This window comes from Ctenocephalides felis, unplaced genomic scaffold, assembly GCF_003426905.1.
Source record: "Ctenocephalides felis isolate EL2017-DRISC unplaced genomic scaffold, ASM342690v1 CF-g0.4_SCAFFOLD_01886, whole genome shotgun sequence".
Taxonomy (NCBI): domain Eukaryota; kingdom Metazoa; phylum Arthropoda; class Insecta; order Siphonaptera; family Pulicidae; genus Ctenocephalides; species Ctenocephalides felis.
Genome location: NW_020538040.1, coordinates 59,726,979 through 59,751,048, shown reverse-complemented (window position 1 = coordinate 59,751,048; position 24,070 = coordinate 59,726,979). Strand labels below are relative to the sequence as shown.

General features: G+C 27.2%; 1 protein-coding gene across 1 annotated transcript in view; it reads right to left on the bottom strand.

Annotated features, from left to right (window-relative positions):
• LOC113375159 (cadherin-23) overlaps nt 1–4,348 on the bottom strand; it is a 35,765-nt gene extending 31,417 nt beyond the window's left edge. Inside the window, exon 1 of the mRNA XM_026615109.1 lies at nt 4,159–4,348. Within this exon, the coding sequence (XP_026470894.1) occupies nt 4,159–4,348 (190 nt within the window). The remainder of the gene's footprint in view (nt 1–4,158) is intronic.
• Nucleotides 4,349–24,070: the final 19,722 nt, after the last annotated feature.

Sequence of the window (24,070 nt, the reverse complement as noted above, 5' to 3'; positions counted from 1 at the left end):
TGGCTCGGTAGATTTTCACCTAAAATTAATCAGTACCATTCCCAACTAATATCTTTCGAACAGTTTTTGATTTTTCAAAATCGGTTCGGTAGGATGAGCTTAAATGTGGACGAAAATTTAACACTTTTTTTTCAACAGTTAATTACAAGAAAACGGCTCGGTAGATTTTCACCTAAAATTAATCAGCATCATTCCCAACTAATATCTTTCGAACAGTTTTTGATTTTTCAAAATCGGTTCGGTAGGATGAGCTTAAATGTGGACGAAAATTTAACACTTTTTTTCAACAGTTAATTACAAGAAAACGGCTCGGTAGATTTTCACCTAAAATTAATCAGCATCATTCCCAAATGATATCTTTCGAACAGTTTTTGATTTTCCAAAATCGGTTCGGTAGGATGAGCTTAAATGTGGACGAAAATTTAACACTTTTTTTCAACAGTTAATTACAAGAAAATGGCTCGGTAGATTTTCACCTAAAATTAATCAGTACCATTCCCAACTAATATCTTTCGAACAGTTTTTGATTTTTCAAAATCGGTTCGGTAGGATGAGCTTAAATGTGGACGAAAATTTAACACTTTTTTTCAACAGTTAATTACAAGAAAACGGCTCGGTAGATTTTCACCTAAAATTAATCAGCATCATTCCCAACTAATATCTTTCGAACAGTTTTTGATTTTTCAAAATCGGTTCGGTAGGATGAGCTTAAATGTGGACGAAAATTTAACACTTTTTTCAACAGTTAATTACAAGAAAACGGCTCGGTAGATTTTCACCTAAAATTAATCAGCATCATTCCCAACTAATATCTTTCGAACAGTTTTTGATTTTTCAAAATCGGTTCGGTAGGATGAGCTTAAATGTGGACGAAAATTTAACACTTTTTTTCAACAGTTAATTACAAGAAAACGGCTCGGTAGATTTTCACCTAAAATTAATCAGCATCATTCCCAACTAATATCTTTCGAACAGTTTTTGATTTTTCAAAATCGGTTCGGTAGGATGAGCTTAAATGTGGACGAAAAGTTTAACACTTTTTTTCAACAGTTAATTACAAGAAAACGGCTCGGTAGATTTTCACCTAAAATTAATCAGCATCATTCCCAAATGATATCTTTCGAACAGTTTTTGATTTTCCAAAATCGGTTCGGTAGGATGAGCTTAAATGTGGACGAAAATTTAACACTTTTTTTCAACAGTTAATTACAAGAAAATGGCTCGGTAGATTTTCACCTAAAATTAATCAGTACCATTCCCAACTAATATCTTTCGAACAGTTTTTGATTTTTCAAAATCGGTTCGGTAGGATGAGCTTAAATGTGGGCGAAAATTTAACACTTTTTTTCAACAGTTAATTACAAGAAAACGGCTCGGTAGATTTTCACCTAAAATTAATCAGCACCATTCCCAACTAATATCTTTCGAACAGTTTTTGATTTTTTAAAATCGTTCGGTAGGATGAGCTTAAATGTGGACGAAAAGTTTTTTTCAAATTACAAAGAAACGGCTTGGCAGATCGTTGCACAAAACTGACAAACGATAGTCCTCACCGAAATACATCAAATGGCTTTTAAATTTCTAAAATCGGTTCAGGCGTTTTTGAGAAAACGTCGATCAAAAGTCTAATTTTGACAAATGCCAAAAAGACCATACTGATTTTTGCAAACTTTGACGAATTTTTAAAGCTAAACCAGTTGTCGTAGGGCCGTAATATTTTAGTATGACCTAGAAAACTATGGTATCTATCGTCAAAAAAATAATCATAAAAATCGTCGAAATTTTTTTTTTTTAAACTTTATTACAAGAAAACGGCCCGGCCGATCTTTACCAAAAACTAATCAGCACGATTCCCAACCAATATCTATCGAACGGTTTTTGAATTTTCAGAATCGATTCAGAGTTGCGGGCTAAAACGTGGACGAAAAATTTTTCACTTTTCTGCAATTTACAAAGAAACGGCCCGGCCGTTCGCCGCACAAAACTCAGAGACGATAGTCCTCATCGAGATACATCAAATGGCTTTTAAATTTTTGAAATCGGTCCAGCGTTTTGGAGAAAACGTCGATTTACGGCAAAAAAATCTGTTCACACACACACACACACACACATACACACACACACACACACACACACACACACACACACATACTTTTTCCAAATTTGGTCTCATTCGATTCAGAATGGCTTGAAACGTCCAGAAAACATAAAATTAGCGATTCGGATTTTTTGATGAAAACATAAACTTCTCCTTCGGGAAGTTAAAAAGAAGTCATGAGTCCTTTAATAAAAAAATATTATATAATATTTAATAAGATGATTAATTTCTGTGATATCTAAGGCCACAACTACATCTGTAGATATAATAACATATATATAAATTATATTTAAAGAACTCAATTTATCTTTTAAATATCAGTATGATTTTCAAAGCGTGTTGTTAATACTACCAATAACTCTAATAAAAACCTATAAATAAGAAACGATTTTTGGGTATTATTATCTGATTTATAGACTGTTTGAATAAAAGTAAAAAAACGTATAAATTTTGGCGAATCAAACTTCAAAAGTTTGATAGTATATTCCCCGTTATTAAGATGAAATTGTTTGAATAATCGTTCTGAAGAAATTTGTACAATATTTAAGTTTTTCAATAAATGATAATTGAAATGTAAAATTTAAGTACAAGTAAGAAATAAAATCATTAGTATAAATTACAATATTTAGAGTGCCTATATAAAATGCATTCAATCAAAACATATTATAATATTTGTGCATTATAAAAAATAAGAAAATCACATTATTAAGTCCTGCACATAAAAATGATATAATGGCAATAAATTAAAATTTTATCCACATTGCATTATTAAAAATTAATAAAAAAAATCGTATACATAAAAATTTTGAATCGAAGCAATTACATTTATCAAATTGTAATTCGAGCAATGTTCATTGAAAAGCAATTTCTTGAAATTTCATAATACATATTAACATCAGGCAAGCATTATATATATGGAAATACAATATAGTTAAAAATACAGATTTGTATAGAAAAAGTACAAACATAATTATCATAAATTTGTGATCATAACATTATGATCATGCTATATTTAATTAATTATATTGCTATATTATTGATGTTTTCATAGTGAACTGTAAATTAAATTTGCGAATTTTACGAATTGAAAAGATATGTCACAATTAAAAAAGAAAAATCTGAGTATTGAGATAAGTGAGATAAAATTGTGTGCGAATTATTCTTTAAAAAGTAGGTAATATGTGATCATATTTTTAATTCCTTGCAACAATCCTAATAACGGCTATTTTCATATAAAATTGTATTTAAATCTATATTGGCAGTTAAAAGAATATCTCGATATCACGTTGTCCGAGTAGAGAATTGAAACTGGAAACTTGAATTTGTAAGCCCAAAGCCTTTACCATAATGTTAAAAACAAGCCAAAATTTTATACATGTACAATATTATAGTAGAGTAGAACGGGGCTCAAAGGTCTACAGGACAAAGATCTACTACCATTATTTCAAAAACAAGTAAATGGTATTTTTAATAATATCATTAACAAAATGTGTAACCAGCCATTGCCTTAAATCGGGCGACATTGCTATCATTTTTTTCGTTGTTAGTTTTGTTGGTTATGAGAACGGTTAATTGCTTAGTTTACAAATTTTTAAGTATATGTTATTCAATTGTTTTATAAGGTGTGTTTTTACTTTTAAATTATATTGAATAGCACTTTTTATATAATCACTATAAAATCTTACATATGGTTGGAGTAAAAAGCTCAGTTTTCCTTTACCATGCCAATTGGAAAAAATTGCCAGATGACAAAGGTTAGAAAAATCGTAAAAAAAACATTTTTACAATGATTAGTTAGGCGGTATTTTAATGAACACAGTTCGATAGATATTTGTTTGATATGTGTTAGTTATTCTGATATAGTTGCTCTAGTTTTCACAGAATAACTACTAATAGTCAAATTAGAGCTTTAGCTTCCGCCCTTTCCTAATATGCATTAAGTCAACTTTATACAAATATTGATTAAAAATATAACAATTATCATATAATATCAATATGAATTAATTTAGCTTTTATTTTATTAATTAACATTTGAAGAGTTTAAAGTTAATAAAACTCACCGACTGGGGTTTCAGGTCCCTCTTTCAGTCTTAATACTATTTCTGCTTGACCGTCCACAAATCGCGGTGGCATATTACACTTCACAAGCAGAGCACAATGCACAATTATTATGAAAAGGTAAAGTAACTTCACATGATAAACTTGTTTTAAGCGCACTTTTATGTGAAACACTATACATTTTTCACGCATTTTACACTATTTTGAATGCAAAGGTTACAGCTGGCATAAATTTATCATCTATGAACTATGGCTTTTTTGATCTAACGGCGGATTCCATTTACTTCGTTCCTGAAAAGAATTGAAAAATCGAGTTAAAAAAATTTAAAAAATAAGGGTAAAACGCCCACCATCAATATCTCAAACACCAGTAAATTTACTAAGTTTTCAACAACAATATTTGAAAGTAGAGGGAAAAAGTTGTATATAACCAGCCATTACCCTGATTTTTACACTGTCACTATCAGTAGATAAACGGCAATGGTTGAAAATCCATAATTTAAATCCAATAGTATTTTCTTTCGTTATTAGTTTTTTCAGTTGTGAGCACTGTTGTTTAGTTTGTGAGACCTTAATATAATTTTTAAGTAGACGTTATTTATTTGTTTTATAAAATGTATTGTTGTTTTTAAGTTGAATCCAACAGTTTTTTTTACATAACCTCTATAAAAGCTTACACGTGGGTGGGGTAAAAAAGACCAACTAAACTTTTACCCTGCAAAGGTTTAAACAATAAAAATAGTAAATAAACAAATAAATTCAGTTAAAAAAAAACAATTTTATAACAGATAAATTAAATAAATAGTCATTCCAACTCTGCTGATGAGTATTTCTGACGAAATACCTGATCGAGGTTATATACAGTGTTATCATCTCTAAAAAATGTTGCTATTATTTCGTAAAATTTCTTTAAAATTGAACGTAAGACATTGGACCTACTTGTCTCCTGGATGTCCTATTTACCCCGCATATAGGGATAAAACAATTAGGCAACAATTAAAAAAAAAAAAAAACAGAAAAATAACACATTTCTACAATGATGAATTAGTTGGGAGTTTTACATAGTCAGGTAGTTGGTTAAGTGATAATATGCATTATTTGATGTATATATTGCCATACAAAAATAAAAGTGCTAATTTTTATAATTATTATTTCTCATTAAAATCAAATTAAAATAAAACAATAAGGGTGTCGAATATATTAATTGATAATGAATTAATAATGATTAAATATTATATCAAATATAAAGAAGCGGAGTTGTGTTTTGATAATACAATGACAAATTAACCTCATTTTGGAAAACACTTGAAGAATAGCATATGCATAGATTTTAATTATTTTTTCTTTTTTAACATTTAATATTTTCAATCAATTATCTCGAACAATTTTCAAATTTTTCATTGATTTTCATGAAAAGTAGTATTTATACTTGGTACAAAATCCTAGTATTATTAGCAAAATTAACAGATGTTTGCAATCAGTTCAGTTCTTCTTAATACAATGCTGTTGTATTTTATTTTCATTTTAGTTTTTTCATTATAAAAAAGAAATTGCTTGAATAATCCAAGTACACGTGGATTAATATATATAAATAATCTAATCTAATTCAAAACATTTACTCTATATTTTATACAGTAATGAGAAATATTATTGAAATTAGATTACAGTCTAATTGTCGAGCGAAATGAATTCTCTTCTTTGTTTTTGTAATGATTATGACATATATAATTATTATTACTATTACACTAGAGTTATTTGAATGCAAAAAGAAAATTGAATATTAATTTAGTAAAAACGTTTTCATCAATGCAGATAATGATCGCATGACACACAAGAGAAAAATAGGAGGCCTTGAGATATTAAACGCGGGAAGCGAAATTATTCAAATCGAAGTAGATCACAACGATCTATTGTATTTTAATTTAAAAAGACACCTATAGAAAGATGGGATTTCACAAAAGTCTTATCTGACATATATTAAAATATAGCAATAACAAATCACACTCATAAATTATGGTAACGGATTAACTCAGGAATTATTACTTTGGTCAATACTATTAAAATTATTATTCTTCATAATTAGTTATCAATCTTGTTATCTAACTGCTTTGAAATAACTGATTTTTTTATTGAACTAGCCGTTTCAGAAATAACGGCTCATATCATGTGTGAATTTTCACCTTGTAAAGTTGAAGTAATACTGCAATATTTTTCGTTACGTTTCAAATCCTCCGGATAACGAACCCTAAAACTGTGAAATACTTTGATAAATATAAGTTATGTTAATTTTGCCGCCTCAATTATTAAACTAGGTGACAGTGGCATGTTCGCCTTAAAACAAGTTGCAAAAAATTCCTGGTATGAGTATATAATCAACTTAATTGAGATTTAGCAATTGTTAAAATTGTGACGATAGAATTTTGAAATTTTGACACGAGCCATTACTCAAAATTTTTATAATTAAAACACTTTTTGTAGGCCTATACGATTTTAAGAAGTGCGTGATAACCATGAACTCTATAAGCTGATCTTTACCAAAAACTAATCAGCACGATTCCCAATAGTTCATAAATTTTCAAAATCTGTTTAAAATTTTTGGCAAAAACGTGGATAAAAAACTTATGACTTATTATGCTGATTGTGAAGAAACAACTCAGCTAATCGTCTCGCAAAACTAATCAAAGAGAGTCTTCATAGAGTTCATCAAATAACTTTTGAATTTTTTAAATCGTTGCAGCCGTTTTCGAAAAAAGATCGACGAAAGGCAAAATTTAGAATTACTCACAAATACACGAATATATATTTTCGATATGGTTTCGATATTTTTTCAAACTCGATATCAAATGATTCAGAATGATTTGAAACATCTAGGAAACATACAATTAATAAATCAGGTTTTCTGGCGAAACCATATATTCTAAAAAAAACTTGTAATCAAAAAACCCTCGAATACATAAAACTACTTTTTTTGTTTTCAATCTATTTAATCCATACAAAGCTTATTCTCAAGATAGTGCATTGAAATTCTCAATTTTATAATTAAAAATATTACTTTAGATATTAGACTCGTTACCAAAAATATATACCGATTTTGACGAAATTATGCCTACTATTTAAAAAATTTTTCAATTTTTTTATTTTTACTGAAATATTCATTTTGTAAATAAATACTATAATGTAAACACTTCACAGAAAAGCAATTATAAAATCATCTTTTCATCTGAACGAATAGGATAGAGCGGGTAAAAAGTTCTACCACCTATATCTCGAATATAAGTAAAGTTAAATCGAATTTTTTAACAACAATATTTGAAAGTAGAGGGAAAAAGATGTATAACAGGCCATTAAGTTAAAAAAAGCAATTTTATAAGAGATAAATTAAATAAATAGTTATTATAGATCATCGTTATATACAGTGTTATCTCTGTAAAAAATATACCCATAAAATTCATATTATGCATTGGTTGAATGATGTAGCTATTATCTCGTAAAACCCCTTTTAAATTGAAAATAAAACATTGGATCTGTTTTTCTCGTGGCCGTCCTTTTCTACCGTATCTATGAGGTAAAAAGGACCAGGTGACAAATTTTCGAAAAACAGCAAAAAAAGATACATTTCTACAATGAAACAAAACACATTTCAATTAGCTGGGAGTTTTACTGAGCATTGTCGGTTATTTGTTGTGATATGATTAGTTGAGTTTTCATAATAAAATGGCTCAAAGTCCATAATAATATTTCATAAGAAAATGAGGTAAAAAGGACCAGGTGACAAATTTCCAAAAAACAGCAAAAAAATACATTTCTACAATAAAACACATACACACTTCTACTTGAATTAGCTGGAAGTTTTACTGAGCATAGTCAGTTATTTGTTCAAACTACATTTGTCGTCTGCCACAAATTAAATTGGAATTTACAAATAACATTTCCATGATTTAAAAATGATCAATTTTTCCAAGTTTACATTTTGTGAAATGGCGAAAATGATTAGAGCTGATGGAAACGTCATGCAGTAAAATATTAATTTCCGTTTTTGATCAATTTTAAATGCATAAAATAAAAATACTTTGATTAATATACCGCTATCGGTACAAACAAAGCATCATATATAACATTATATTCACGAATATATATGTTTCATATGAATTTGCTTATGTACGTTACCAGTTCTGTTATGGTTGCTTGATTAATATAGACGCGAACCATGGCAGGATACAAACTCACAAATCGCTTATTCGTGAATATTCATGTGCACATGTGGAAGTTTTTCATGGAAATTGCACTTTTTAACCTATTTATACACGTACATAAGTGTGCTTCATGTTTTTGTACTTCAGACAAGAAATACAAAACAAAAACATACTCTTAAAAATATTGCGCTCATTATCGACGTTTCGGAGTTATGTACGTTCCATCTACGTCAAGAAAATGTTTTTTGTTAGAAAAAAACAAAAAAAAATGTTTTATAAAATTAATGCAAGCATCATATGAAAAAATATCAAAATAGAAAGAGAAAACTAAAATGATCAAAATGAGAAAACAAGAGTTATTCATCTGCATGGCTAACATAAAAAAATACTCACAAAACAAAATTGTGTTAAACTATTTTTTTGAAATTTGTAATTTTAACTATTAATTTTTCAACTAGATGCTACTAGAACATTATTCATTTAAATAAATAAAGAAATGGTTAATTTGATTAAGTTAGTTATTAAACTGCTGCAATATATATTCACATTACTACTAGCAATATAACTATATTATTATCTCGTCAGAAAGATAATGGTTAACCACTCGGATCTCTTTTAAAAACACTAGGTTAAGGAATAATATACATCATAATTGCTTATGAAATACATAGTTCCGTTGCTATTTAAATACAGAGAAAAATAATAAAAAAAAACTATAAACATTATTTTATTAGATTGGATTTATCATCAATTAGAAGCATTTAATCCAAAACTTGTCTACCAAAACTGACAATAGGTAACTAAAATAAAACTATTCTTTTGTATTTTTTACATTCCAAATTGAATGCAAACTAGTGTTCTAAAAACTAACTAAATATAAATTGTTTAATTTTTGATAATTTTCAATGGCTGTTATTATTATAAATTATAAAAATAAAAAATATTCTATAATTTAGTTTAAAAAAACTCATTAATTACTGTAAACCATTTTTGATAAATTCACAATATCGTTTTGATATAATCATATAATTCAAATCCTGTATGATTATTGCAATAGTAATTAATTAATAAAAATAATTATTAATAATTATAAAAAAGAACTTTTTATTCATAGATTTATAGACTAATTTTAAAATTTTAAAACATATTTAATTAATAGATAATAGTCGCGGTTTAAGATAAAGCTAATTAAATTAGATAAAGTAGGGGTGGGGGCACAATGATTCAATTTGATATTGAGCAAAAATATTATAAAAACCAAACCAATAATATCACCACAAATAACACATGTCAAACAAACAACTATCTGACTATGTTCAGTAAAAATCCCAGCTAATTCTTCATAATTCCAGCTTGTAGAAATGTTTGTTTTGCTGTTTTTTAAAAACTTGTCACCTGGTCCTTTTTACCCCACAGGCGAGGTAAAATGGAACAGCCAGGGGCAAACACGTCCAATGTCTTATTTTTAATTTTAAAGGAATTTTATTAAATAATAGCTACATTATTCTATAAGTGCAAAATATAAATTACATGGATATATTTTTCACAGAGATAACACTGTACATAACTTTGATCTGGTATTTTGTCAGAAATATTCATCAACAGACTTAGAATAAATATTTATTTAATTTATCTCTTGCAAGATTGGATTTTTAAATTAATTTAATTTTTTGTTTACTATCGTTTATTGTTCACACGTTTGCCATGGTTGATTTTACCAGGGTTTGTCAATGATTCAGTTGGTTCTTTTTACCCCACCCACGTGTAAGCTTCTATAGAGGTTACATAAAAAACGCTTGAATTTAACATGAAATTAACAATACATATCATAAGAGATATATTATGAGATGCAATTTAATATTTAAGTATTATTCAAGTATTATTGTTAAACTAAATATTTGTTAAATATTCAAACAAATGAATAAGAAAGAAAATTATTCTGTTACGTAAAATACAAAAAAATAAGTAAGGTTTTTATACAATTTGCAAATTTTTATACAATCAACAGAGTTGGAATACTTATTTATTTAATTTATCTCTTATGAAATTGTTTTTTAGCTTAATTTACTGTTTTATTTACTATTTTTTATTGTTTGCATCTTTGCCATAGTAAAGGTTCAGTTGGTCTTTTTTACCCCACCCACGTGTTATATATGCTTTAAATTTAGAACTATAAAGTAGCATAACTGTTATAAAGAATATTAAGGAAAATAAAGAAGCATAAAGAACACTTCAATTGAGATGAATTTCGCGAAAAAAATTGTCCTTACGAAAGAACTTGCCGGTAAATTCCTAAAACATGTTTAATATAATCTTATCACTTAATCTAACGTAATATAAACAATATAAAACACAATGTACTTTTATAACAATGGGCAATTTTATTAAATGTGAGGCAGTTTTGCGTAACGCAGGAAGATTTCATATTCGAATTTGATTTATAAATGAACCGTTTGTTTTGAAAGCGCCGTAAGTTAAATAAAACCCCAATAAGATTTTTCAAATCCAACAATTAAATTCAGGATTTTTAGACTTTTTTACAATGCTTGACTTCCTACATATATTCAAGAAATATGTAGTGTGCAAAAAATGAAAAAAGGAACAAAAATTCATATATGACATATGCAAAATAAACGTATACAACTTGATTTCTACATAAATTATAGTGTATTTAAAATATAAAAAATAGATAATAGATATATAATTAATTTCAGGAAATACAGTCAATTGATGGAAGAGACGACTGAAACTCGAGTAATCCGGAGATATTTTAATCTGGATGTATAGTACATTTGGAAATAGAGTCTTTAGGAGTGAAATTTATAATTTGGAAATCGAGTTTTATAAATCTTGATCATGAAACATTTACTTTTGAATATCTCAAATTCTGTATATTTAAATTTCTGAGGGGCTCAAAAAACCGCGAATAAAAAGATTTACTACCGATATCTCAAAAACAAGTAAAGTTAAGAATTTTTTAACAATAATATTTGAAAGTAGAGAGCAAAATATGTATAACCAACCACCACTTTGATTTTCACGTCGCTATCAGGAGATAAACGACAATGTTTGAAAATTCATAACAAAAGTATTTTCTTACGTTGTTAGGTTGTTGTTTGTGAGCTCTGTTGTTTAGTTTACGAGACTTTAATATAATTTTTAAGTATACGTTATTTATTAGTTTAATTAGATGTATTTTTAATTTTAAGTTACATTCAACATTTTTTATATAACATTTGTAAAAGCATATATGTGGGACATATAAGGACTTTGAAATCTGAGCTTTCACTCTGGCAAAGGTGTAAACAACGACAAAAAATAGTTAATAAAAAAGTAAATTAAGTTAAAAAAGCAATTTTATAAGAGATAAATTAATTTAATAGTTATTCCAACTCTACTGTCGAATATTTCTGAAGAAATACCAGATCAAGGTTATATATACAAAACTGTGCTGAAAAAATTTTTATTATGCATGTATAAACTAATTTAACTAGCATTTTGTAAAATTCCTTTTAAATTTAAAATAAGACATTGTATTTGTTTGCCTGGTGGCTGTCCTTTTAAACCTAGCCTATAGGGTTTCGGAATATAGCTAAAAAACATATTTCTATAATTAGGAATTATCTGAAAATTTAACTAAACATAGTTCGATAGTTGTTTGGTTGATACGTGTTTAGTGTTGTGATGTAGTTCGTTTAATTCAAATATAAGTATAATTATTGAAAGTCAAATTGGACCTTTGTGCCCCGTCCTAAATTATAGACCACTTTTTGTACGGATAACACATTTTGACTAACAATAAGAACTGTTTTATCTGAAAGAGATTAATTTGAAAAGACATTGACATATTCTAAGAAGATAAAATAATCGATTATTTTTTTAAAAAAATATGTAAATATTAATTATCTTATAAATTTTATAATTTATGTATTTTAATTAATTTCATCTGAATGAAAGCATTTCCCGAACTAAATAAAATACTGATTGCATCTTATAATTGATGTTTTCTCTTTATTCTCATTTAATACAATTTATGTAACCATCACGCGATTATTGTTCACATAAATTAATATTTTGTTCGATAACACAAACATATATGTAGATCAGTAAGTTCACTATCAATTAGTTTAGAGAAACCAAAAACTTTTAATTGACAATTTTGAATTATCAACAGAAGTTCTTAAAAATAAAAGTCATTCAGTTCTTACTTTACCTTTAAGCATCAGGACGGTAGAAATATGTGATACGGTTTCTCTTTTAACAGAGGTATAATCACTATGCTATTTTCTCCAATTTTATTCGGATTTTCTAGATCGTAGTCCGTAACGTTCAAGATGTCATTAAGTGGTGACAAAAATTCTAGCACAAAAAACGAGGCGGACACTTTCGAAGCAAGAGTAGTTTTTTATACTTCTTGAACTAAATATATATATATATATATATATATATATATATATATATATATACATTATATATACAAATGAATTAAATAATACATATATAAATAAATTATCAAACGACATGTACAAAACTTTTAGATAATCATACGTATTATAATTTTATAAATTATATATAAAATTAAATTATTTAAATCAGGAACTAAAGTTATTTTGACATATCAATATGCAAATTAAAATATTTGATGTGTTTGAATGAATCTTTTACGATATTACTGTATCTTGTCAGAACGTTATGATTTGCTAATAATTCAGTTCTTTATAAAATAAAATATTTGTAAACTAATCGTAAGTCGCTATGTAATATTTAAATTTTGTCAAATGTCTCATCTTGACAAGATTTATGAAATACTGTTTTTATCATGAGATAATAAATGTTAATTTTCCATATATATATATATATATATATATATATATATATTGATTTGATTAGATTATATAGTAAAAACCAAACCAATTATATAACAACAAATAGCACATATCAAACAAACAACTATCTTCAGTAAAATTCCCAGCTAAATAACCATTGTAGAAGTGTGTTTTTTGTTTTTTTCTCAAACATTTGTCATCTGGTCCTTTTTACCCCATAGGTGGAGTAAAATTGGACATCCAATGGGCAAACAGATCCAACGGCTTATTTTTGACTTTAAAAGGGGTTTATGAATAATAGTTACGTTATTCAACCAATGCAAAATATAAATTTCATTGAAACATTTTTTGCATAGATAATACTATATATATATATATATCCTTGATCTGGCATTTTGTCAAGAATAATCATCAGCAGATTTAAAATCACTATTTATTTAACTTATCTCTTGTAAAATTGCTTTCTTTAACTTAATTTACTTTTTTAATTACTTTTTTTGTTTACATATTTGACAGGATAAAAGCTTTTTACCCCACCCACGTGTAAGCTTTTATAAAGGTTATATAAATAAAACTGTTGAATCTAACTTAAAAATAACAATACATCAGATAAAAGTTCAAATAACGTATATTATAAATAAAATATAAATTAAATGAAGGTCTCGTAAACTAAACAACCGTGGTCACAACCAAAAAAGCTAACAACGAAAGAAAATACTTTTGTTATAGATTTCCAAACATTGCCGTTTATTTCCCGATAGTGATGTCGTAAGAATCAAGGTGATGGTTATACATATTATTCCTTCTACTTTCAAATATCGTTGTTAAAAAATTGTTTTTGAGCAATCGGTGGTGGACCTTTTTGCCCGCAGACCTTTAAGCCCTGCTCTACCATATATATAGCGAACAAATGAATGAGTTTTATTCAAAATTCGACGCTCTGCAAGCAAAACAAATTATAAAAAACCTGTTTTTCAGAGAGTCGAATTTTCAATAAAAGATGACACGAATTGTCACTTTTAATTCATTTGTCGCTACCTAAGTTATACCTAAAAAACATTTTTTAAATTTTCGAATTTTTTTCCATCCTATTTCCATACGATGCTTTGCTTGAAATGCGCACTATCTAAAAGTTAATATTAAGAGTTAAAACTTTTAGAGAATTTTTTTTATCAATTTGGAAGCATTTAAGCCCCTGTGAGCAATAAAATTCAAAAATGTCCATATTAAGGACCTCCTTAATATATATATTATATATATACGAGGTCTGTTCAAAAAGTACCCGGAATTACTAATAATTAAATTTCGCGGGTCTGGAGTGTCTGATTGTCAAATTTTTTTTTTATTGTGTTGGTATACATGCCCCTAAAGTATGATGAAATTTTCAGCTATATTCACTGTTTACTTTGTCTGTGGTAGTCGCTAAGGTTCGACGTGTTTTTCTGAGCTCGGCGATTTTTACAATGGAAGAATTGAAAAGTCAAAGAATTTGTATTAAATTTTGCGTAAAAAATGAAATAAAGTGTTGCAAAGTGCAAAAATTCACCAGATATGGCTCCGTGTGACTTTTTCCTATTCCCAAAGTTGAAGAGACCCATGAAAGGACGGCGGTTTTCCTCGATTGAAGAAAATCGCTGAGAGTGCTCAAGGACATATCAAAAAGTGAATATCAAGGGTGCTTCGAAAATTGGAAAAAACGCTGGCATAAGTGTATTATATCTGGGGGGGACTACTTTGAAGGGGACCACATTAATGTAGACGAATAAATAAATATTTTTTTGAAAAAACGAAAATTCCGAAAACTTTTTGAACAGACCATGTATATATATACACCTAAGTCTGTTTTTACACGGAGATTGGTTCCAGAAGAAGTCGTGTAAAAAAAAAAACGTGTAAAAAAAGACATTGATCTTATACAAAAATGGGTGATTTGTCCTACTCTCTAAAACCTATTAAAATTAGTGAAAAACAAGAATTTTCAAGAACAAGAATTCATGTTTATTTTAATAATAATTCCCCTAAATTAGTGCTATTCACATTTGCTTTGGCAGTAAACATTGTTTGTACGCGCTAAAGGAGAATTCACTTAAATCTTTAAGCTGGTGTTCGCAAACTATCGATACTATCGATGGTTTCAGACTTTTTTCTTTCATAAATACTTTTCTGTGATATGAACATACTTAGCAAAAATTAAATTTTACAAAAAAATTTAAGTACATAAAATTTCAAATCGTGCTAAATGGAATAAAATCGTGTAAAAAAATTAAAAATATTCAATTTTCAAACCGTGTTATACCAAAACCGTGTACAAAAAGACCGTGTAAAAACAGACTTAGGTGTATATATATATATATATATATATATATATATATATATATATATATATTCACATGTCTCTGTGTACTCAGAAAATAACTTTCATAAAAGAAATTACAATCGGCTAATCAAATTCAGTCATTTGATATATAACAATTGACTCCGCGGACTCGAGCTCGATAATTTATAATAAACGTATTTTCTCTGTCGCACGGCTACTGTTTATGCAGGAAATTATTTCTAATACTAGAACGGAGGTTTTTGTAGGCCAACTCGATGCTCATTCGAGATCTATACGGAATATTGTACCGAATCAACGAAGAATCTTAGGAATTGTATTTGTGAACCGCGCGAATCTCAGATATTGCAAAAAACAATAAATAACTAACACACGCATTTCCTATGAAATAGATATCTTAGCTATGAATTCTATATAAGTCAATAACATTAATACAAATAATATGAATAAATATAACAATGAAAGCAACTTGCAAAAGAAAATCATTCCAAAGAACAATTTCACATGTATGTAAAGCGGGGCTTAAAGGTCCGCGGGTCCACCACCAAAATATCAAAACCAGTGAAGTTATGAATTTTTTAACTAAACATTTTTATTTAAAAATAGAAGGAAAAAGATGTATAACCAGCCATCACCGCTATCAGGAGATAAACTGCAATGTTTGAAAATCCATAACAGAAGTATTTTTTTTCGTTGTTAGTTTTTTTTTGGTTGTGAGCACTGTTGTTTAGTTTACGAGATTCTAATATAATATTTTGGTAGGTATACATTATTTTTTTGTATTGTAAATTTTAAGTTAGATTCAACCATTTTAATATATAACCTTTATAAAAGCTCACAAAAAAGTGAGGAAAAAACAACCAACTGAAATTGAAAAAAGTGTAAAAATAAAAAGAATAAATTGAGTTAAGCAAAGCAATTTTGTAAAAGATAAATTAAATAAATAGTTCTTCCAACTCTGTCGAAGATTATTCCTAACGAAACACCAGATCAAGGTTATTTACAATGTTATCTCTGTAAAAAATGCACCCATAAAATTTATATTTTGCATTGGTTGAATAATGTAGTTAATATTTTGTAAAATTTCTTTAAAAAAATGAGACATTAAACCTGTTTGTCCCCTGGCCTTCCCAAATTACCTAACCCATCGAGTAAAAAAAACTAGGTTACAAATTTTTGAAAAATACCAATAAAAAACATATTTCTACAATAATGAAGTAGCTGGCAGTTTTACAGAACACAGTCAGATTTTTGTTCGTTTGATATGTTGTGAAAGAATTGGTTTGGTTTTCACGATACAAGTGTTCAAAGTCATATTAGACCTTTGTGTCCCGCTCTACTCAATTTTTTTGTAATTCAATATAGAGCACTTCTGCTATTTTCTCTATCATATTTTTCGCACAAGAGTATAAATCATATTTCAAAAAGTTATCGAGTTTTTGTTACAATACGAAATATGTTGAAGATCACCTTATGTTCTTCGTTGTCGTAATGCTAGCTGAGCAACTTGGAAACTTTTAGGTATTTAACTCAAGTAATTATTATTAAAGTTATATAATTCAAATAGAGAAAATGCTTTCAAATCATTCAATAACATTTCATAATAAAGACGAAAGAATTTATAAGTCTCAAAGCTTTTCCTATCACAAAAAATTGATAAACTTCTGAATACAGAAATGCAATTCTTAAACGATATCAAACAAACAAGAAAACTTGAGAAATTTGAAAAAGTATTTGCAAGTACATCTTACACTGATATCTATAGATTATATATTAGTTCTAGTAGAGAATCTCTATGAAAGAGACTTCTAAGCCATAAAAAATCAACATAAAGACTTATAGAAACTTTGTAAATTTTGATTGAGAATTTAAATAAATAAATAAAAAAGAAAAAGTTCATAGTGGCAACAACAATACGAAATTTAGGAAGAGTTATTAGTTATTAGAAGTAATTAATTATATCTAATTGAATCTAGTAGATGCTCTTAGTAATCTAAAAAGAATCTATGTTGAATCTAATGATGCCGTCGAGAAATTTTCTTAAATGCATTAGATTTCTTGCTGCAGCCTTACCATCTTACAAGATAATTTCAAATTTAACAAAATTTATTTGATTGGGTAAACTTTTTATAACACTGACCGTCATGTTTTATAACTCTAAACGTCATGTTTTTATCATAACTTAATTTTTAAAATAAATCGAATTAGAAAAATTTCATGAATGTAAGCAAATTAGTAACTACTATCTAAGCTCCACGCGTCCTTTGCAATCCTGACATATAAATTGTACATTTTCTTCTTTATAATTTATTTCAAGCTTTATTATTCACAAAATAGTGCTATTTTATGTAGGATTACATACAAAACCCTTCATACAAACACGAGGCCATTTACGACGATTAAATTTTTTTAATTATTAAATTTTCGAGTATATATCATGAAAATATCTTCACCAATTGAGTACAATAATATTCACAATTGCTACGTTTAACAATTAATTGTTAATACCTGTACAAAATGAAAATAAAACTGATTCAAGTGTTTATTTGCTATAGTAGGTGTTTCGAGTACAAACATTATACTAATGTGCAAAGAGAAACAAAAATGCCATTAAAGACAGTTTGCTATATATGGCAATAAAGATTAATTTTCATAATGTATATATATATATATATATATATATATATATATCAATGAGTAATATGTATACAGACAACTTTTGCAAATGCAGCATTTTTACTTGAAAATATGTGAAATAAGCACATTATTGGATTAAATATAAATTATTGTAACCTAAATTGTAAATAGCAAAAACTATGTTATTAGGAAACATAATTTAATGTAGACCATAAAAATTAATATATTCGTCCGACGATTTTTGTATACATTTATTTTGCATGATGTTTCATCATTAAATTGATCAATATATTCACAAATTAATTTTTTTAATAAAATTATAAAAACGGTATTTATCTATTATCTGTATATATATATATATATATATATATATATGAGTGTATTAAAAACAAAAAAAAATATTATATCATTTTCTTGAAATAAAATTGCATCAGTACCATAAAAATATCATTAGTATATAAGTATTTCTATTATTTAAAAAAGTCTAATCTAGTCATAATACAAAATCAACCATATAAAAAAATTTAAAAGAAATATCAAAACTTATATATTTTAATTTACATTTAAATGTTATATTGATTAATTAAAGCGTCCCTTATTCCCCCAATTGCATACACCATAACGATGCATACTGCAACATTAAAAATGAACTGTTTCAAAACATGTCTGAGTAATATAAAAACAAAATAAAAAATCAATAAAGTACAATATTTTACTAGACCGAGAAAAACATTTTGAATAAAATTTATAGTAATTTATTAAAAATAATAAATAATTTAATTAAATTATTTTTTTTTATGTTTAAATCAACATATCTGAATAAATATTATATACAAATTAATATTTTTTAATTAGAAAATTTCAATATTTTTTAAATATTATTAGCGATTACATTTATATATTTTACATTAATGTAAAAGGAATTAATATTTATTTCCTAACTAAAATGATAAACAATAAAAAATATAAAACAATGTTGAAATATTTTAAAAAAATCACCTACCAGTGCAATATAACACACATCCTAAATGTATTCAAACAATTTTATTTATAATTTATAATATTTTTTCACTGTTGTTTTATTGTTATTTTCAACGATTTTAAAAATATACTCTTAAGACACTGTTAAAAACTCACAACTTTAACGAACGATAGCAAACACGTAACTGCGCGTTCTTATTCAGTCAGCCAGATCGACGGGCGTTCCGCCACCTGTCACACTAAGGCCTCTCTGTGTATGACCAACTTCCTACAATGGTCGAAAAACCACCAGACGTTTCACAACGGACAAATCCTCAACAGTCTGCTGCTTATTGCGACTCCTGACGTTGATTCGGATGATGCAAATCGATGATCGATCTTGGTCGCAAATCTTGTTTCGAAAATTTAAACCGGTGGTGTATCAATATAAATAAAATAAACTGAATAAATCCGAACAAACTACTGGTGCACAGCAACGTGCCTTAAGGCAGATAGCAGGAACTTCCCGTATTGTAAATATTCGAGGAATAAAAATTATCAATAACTAGTGGGGAGCATGGCATCGTGCCTTAAGGCAATTTGCTGGAACTTCCCGTACCGTAATTAAAAATCTTGGTACAAAACACAAAAAAAATTACACAAAATGTGCACACATTATTAAAGTCTCTATAAAATATCTGATAATTTGATGTACATATGTCCAATAAACATTTTTGACCGCCAAATGACATTTTTTTAACTTATTTTTATTGAGAGACCTCTGCCTCGAAAACCGCTGAACCTGCCTTCCAAAAAATTTAATCAGTTCTTCGTCTTGTCAATACAAGTAAAATGTTTTTTGAATTATTAAAATCGTTCTCTTCGTTCTCTTAAAAACTGAGTTACCGTTTTTGGCACTTTTTGTCCCGTATCTTCGGAACGGCTACATTTGCCTTCGCCACAAACTAATCAGCACGTCTCCTTATCAATACGCATCGAATGTTTTTTGAATTATTCAAATCGATTGATCGGTGTTTCCGAAATCGTCGACAAAATTTGTATCCGCACACACACACACACATACATCCATTTTTTCTAAGGTATGCCAAAACATTCAGAAACCTTTGAAAAGTAAAGATATAAAAAAAATTTCATTTTCGATTTTTTTGCGATTACTATAAGTTACTCTACGGAAAGTTAAAAATTGATCAATGATTATAACAATTGTTTAAAATATTTTGAAACAGATTATTACCAGTATATATATATATATATATATATATATATATATATATATATATATCTACAGGATATGTAAAAATAGCGCGTATGCATAAAAAAAACCTAATCGAGCCAATTCTTCTATATAACTTTTATACTATATAAAGATATTCGAGGGCCTTATGAGACAAAACTTTAAAAAAAAAAAAAAATTGTGAACAAAAAATTAATTTTGTTGAAAATTTTCATTTTGTTGGAAAATTCTAAAATTTTGAAAAATTTTGAAATTAATTCGTAAGAATTTATAGTAAATACATCAGTTTTCATCTCGGACGGTGAACGTTTTTGACTAAATTTTGATTTTTTGAGCTTATGAAAAAGCTCGATATTACCCAAAAAAAATAATTTTTCTAACACTTATATATTAATGTATTGGGATCAAGTTTATTATTTTAAATATATATATATATATATATATATATATATATAATTTTTATATAACAATATATATTAAGATTTTTATTTTCACTTTTGTTGTTCAACCCAAGAACTAAGCTGCATCGCATTGATTAAATAGTGTAACCATTATTGCGAGAAACCTCTTTAAAGTTAAAATTAACATATATATTAGGGCGGGTCGATTTAAAAGTCACTTTGGCACATACGATTTTCGGATACTAGGGATCAAAATAAAATACTATGCTGAAGAAATCATACCTCTAAAATGAATTCTGATGTCCCGTGCATTGACCCAAAGATAAGGGTTAAATTTTGAAAAACCGCCCAGAGGAGGAACCATGGGCATGGGTAGTTAGTGGGAGTCGATATATATATATATATATATATATATATATATATATATATTACATATACACATAACACATATGACTCCTCTTTGACCTACGATCGAACTACGTTCGATCCACGCTATGCCTACTGGGTTGCCCCGCGGTCATATTAGGGCTCAGACATTCGGTTTATTATTTGTTCGAAGAGTTGACACAACCAAATTTACATTAATTATTAAACGATGAAGAAGGCTATATTTGAATATATGTATTTTAATGAAATATAATTTTTCCTCGCACAACTTTTCTTCGGATGTGAACGCTTCACACAATGAACCAAGCTTTGCCTTACACATTGATGTACAGTGCGTAATGTGAAGCTAAATTCGTTGTGTGAAGCGTTCACATCCGAAGAAAAGTGAAGTTATTTCTTAAGAAATTCAAAGAGAATCTTGAAAATTATCCTACTATAAGAACAAATTTGCAGAAGAAAAGGCTCACTCTCTTATTGCACTTTCACACCACAAACATCTTGAAAAAATGATCAAAAAAACAAGGAAGAAAAGACCAATCAGTCGATTTCTAGTGCCCCCGTTTTTTTCTCGTCTTACGGTACCGGCCAAAGTGATCGAAATAACAAATGCTCGCTTTTCAAGCATGGTCGAGGTTAATATGAAATGTTTGCTCCCTAATGGCTTATTTATCTATGTTTGCTCCTAATTTTTGATATGTCCTAAAGAAGGGTTATTAACTTATTTCGCTAATAAGTAATATTTTTTTACGAAACCAGGAGCTTACCACAGTGTCCCCTATATTTTAATAATAAATAACTAAATGTATATGTTGGAGCAAACTTCTCTGTTAGGACTAATAGGATCAGAACATTTGGAAGCCATTTCCTTCAACATAAAACAGATTTATTTCAGAATTGGGTCACAATTACATAAGTATAACAATGATGATATTTAATGACAATGCAGCTATATTGTATTTACATCATTAACTTTGTTATAGATTTATAATATATAATATTATAAAAAAAAATGTAAACAACTATATCAATTAACCTTTGGATATTGTATTTGGAACTTATCAACATAAAGATTGTTTTAATCATATAATTTCTTTAATATAAATAATCATTGTACTAATATAACTACAATAATATATAATGTGATATATTTAAGAATCAATACTAAATTATGCATTAAAAGTACTAACAATAAATATAATTAAGAATGAAAACTTACTTTTACGACACAATTACAATTTTGACAAAAGGTAAATCTAACAAATAGAATGCGAGTTTAAGCAAATGTAATGATTGACAAAAATTAAAAGTATTTCAAAGTACAGGAAAAGTTAAATGAATCATAATATGCAAAAAAGTATTTGAATTGAAACGAAAAGATAATAGAATTAATTTCTAAATACAATATGCTTCGATTTAAATGCACTAATCTACTTAATATCAAATGTTAAAAAAGGCCTCATATAATGTGGAGCTAGAAGTTTTCAGTGACACACATATAATAAAAATGCCCTTCATCACTCATTGATAAAAAACGTGCAATATCATTAAAACTCTCAACAATAAGCGACAATATCAACTATAAAAATACATTTGGTTATATCCACAAATGTTCATTTTCAAACATATTATAATCCTCTTATTATATATATATATATATATATATATATATATATATACACATATTTATAAAAGATAATGCATCCCATCTTAATCATAAAAATGCATTCATATAAATCACAAATCGATAAAAGAAAAGCATTTTTTTATAAAATGGCACACATAAAAATAATGTAAATCATTTTTCAAATCAATGAGATTATTATTTCATTTGATTTTTAAATTGTAATATCATAACCATACATCAACAATTTTAATATTTCGACAAAAAAAACTCGAAGATGACTTAAGCAAAAACTTGATGACAACATTTTCATTTAAATTGAAAGTCTAAAAAATGTAAATGGAACTCTATATTTTATTTATACACAAACCACTACTAGGATGCCAGAACTGTCTAATCAATAATCAACAAGTAAAATAAAAATGAAAATAAAACTAAATCTCGAGAATGGAATGTGTAACTATAAAGCATTAAGTACTGACTAATAATTAATATGCACATTTTTATTTGATTATATTCCATGTTGCTTGATAACTGATTCATAATATACTAGCTTCCGAAAAGCATATTTCTTGTACTCAATTTCTGTACTGAAACTGATTTATTTGTGGCATGTTCTTGTGAACAGTTTTTGCATAATAACATTGTAATATTTCACTTATGCGTTCAAATCTTGTTATAATCGAATAATAAAAATAATTCAAGAGCTAAAGAAAATGAAATATTTTAATAGTAGAATTATAAATCTGGATAATTATCTTGGTAATTATGACTTTGAACTTTAATTTCAAGCTTTAGTGAACTGAAATAACTAAACGTAAAATTTTAACATCTCTCAGTCTCAGTGTTAAAAAATAAATAAAAACGGCATTTATTCAAGCGCCCCAGAATGATTACTGTCATGTTACCTTATCAATATTTATCTCAGCTAATGTTTAACACATCAAAAAGAATTTAAGCTAGTACATATTTTCTTTATATTACTCGACATGTAAAAATTTAATTTAATTTAACACAGGGAAAAGAATTTAAGCTACTATATGTTTTCTATATATTACTCGACATGTAAAAATTTACAATAGTAGTAACTCAAAATTCTAAAACGTATTAGGATTTTATTCAATAATAATCAAACTAACAATTGAATTAAAAAATAAATTAATAAAATTGATTAAATATAATAAATAATTAAAATATTTTTTTAATTATATTTCACAAGACGATTTATGAAAGATTAATTCTTCACGTGAAAGGTAACACCTCCACTCTCATTTAGTAAAGAATTCAATTTATAAAAAT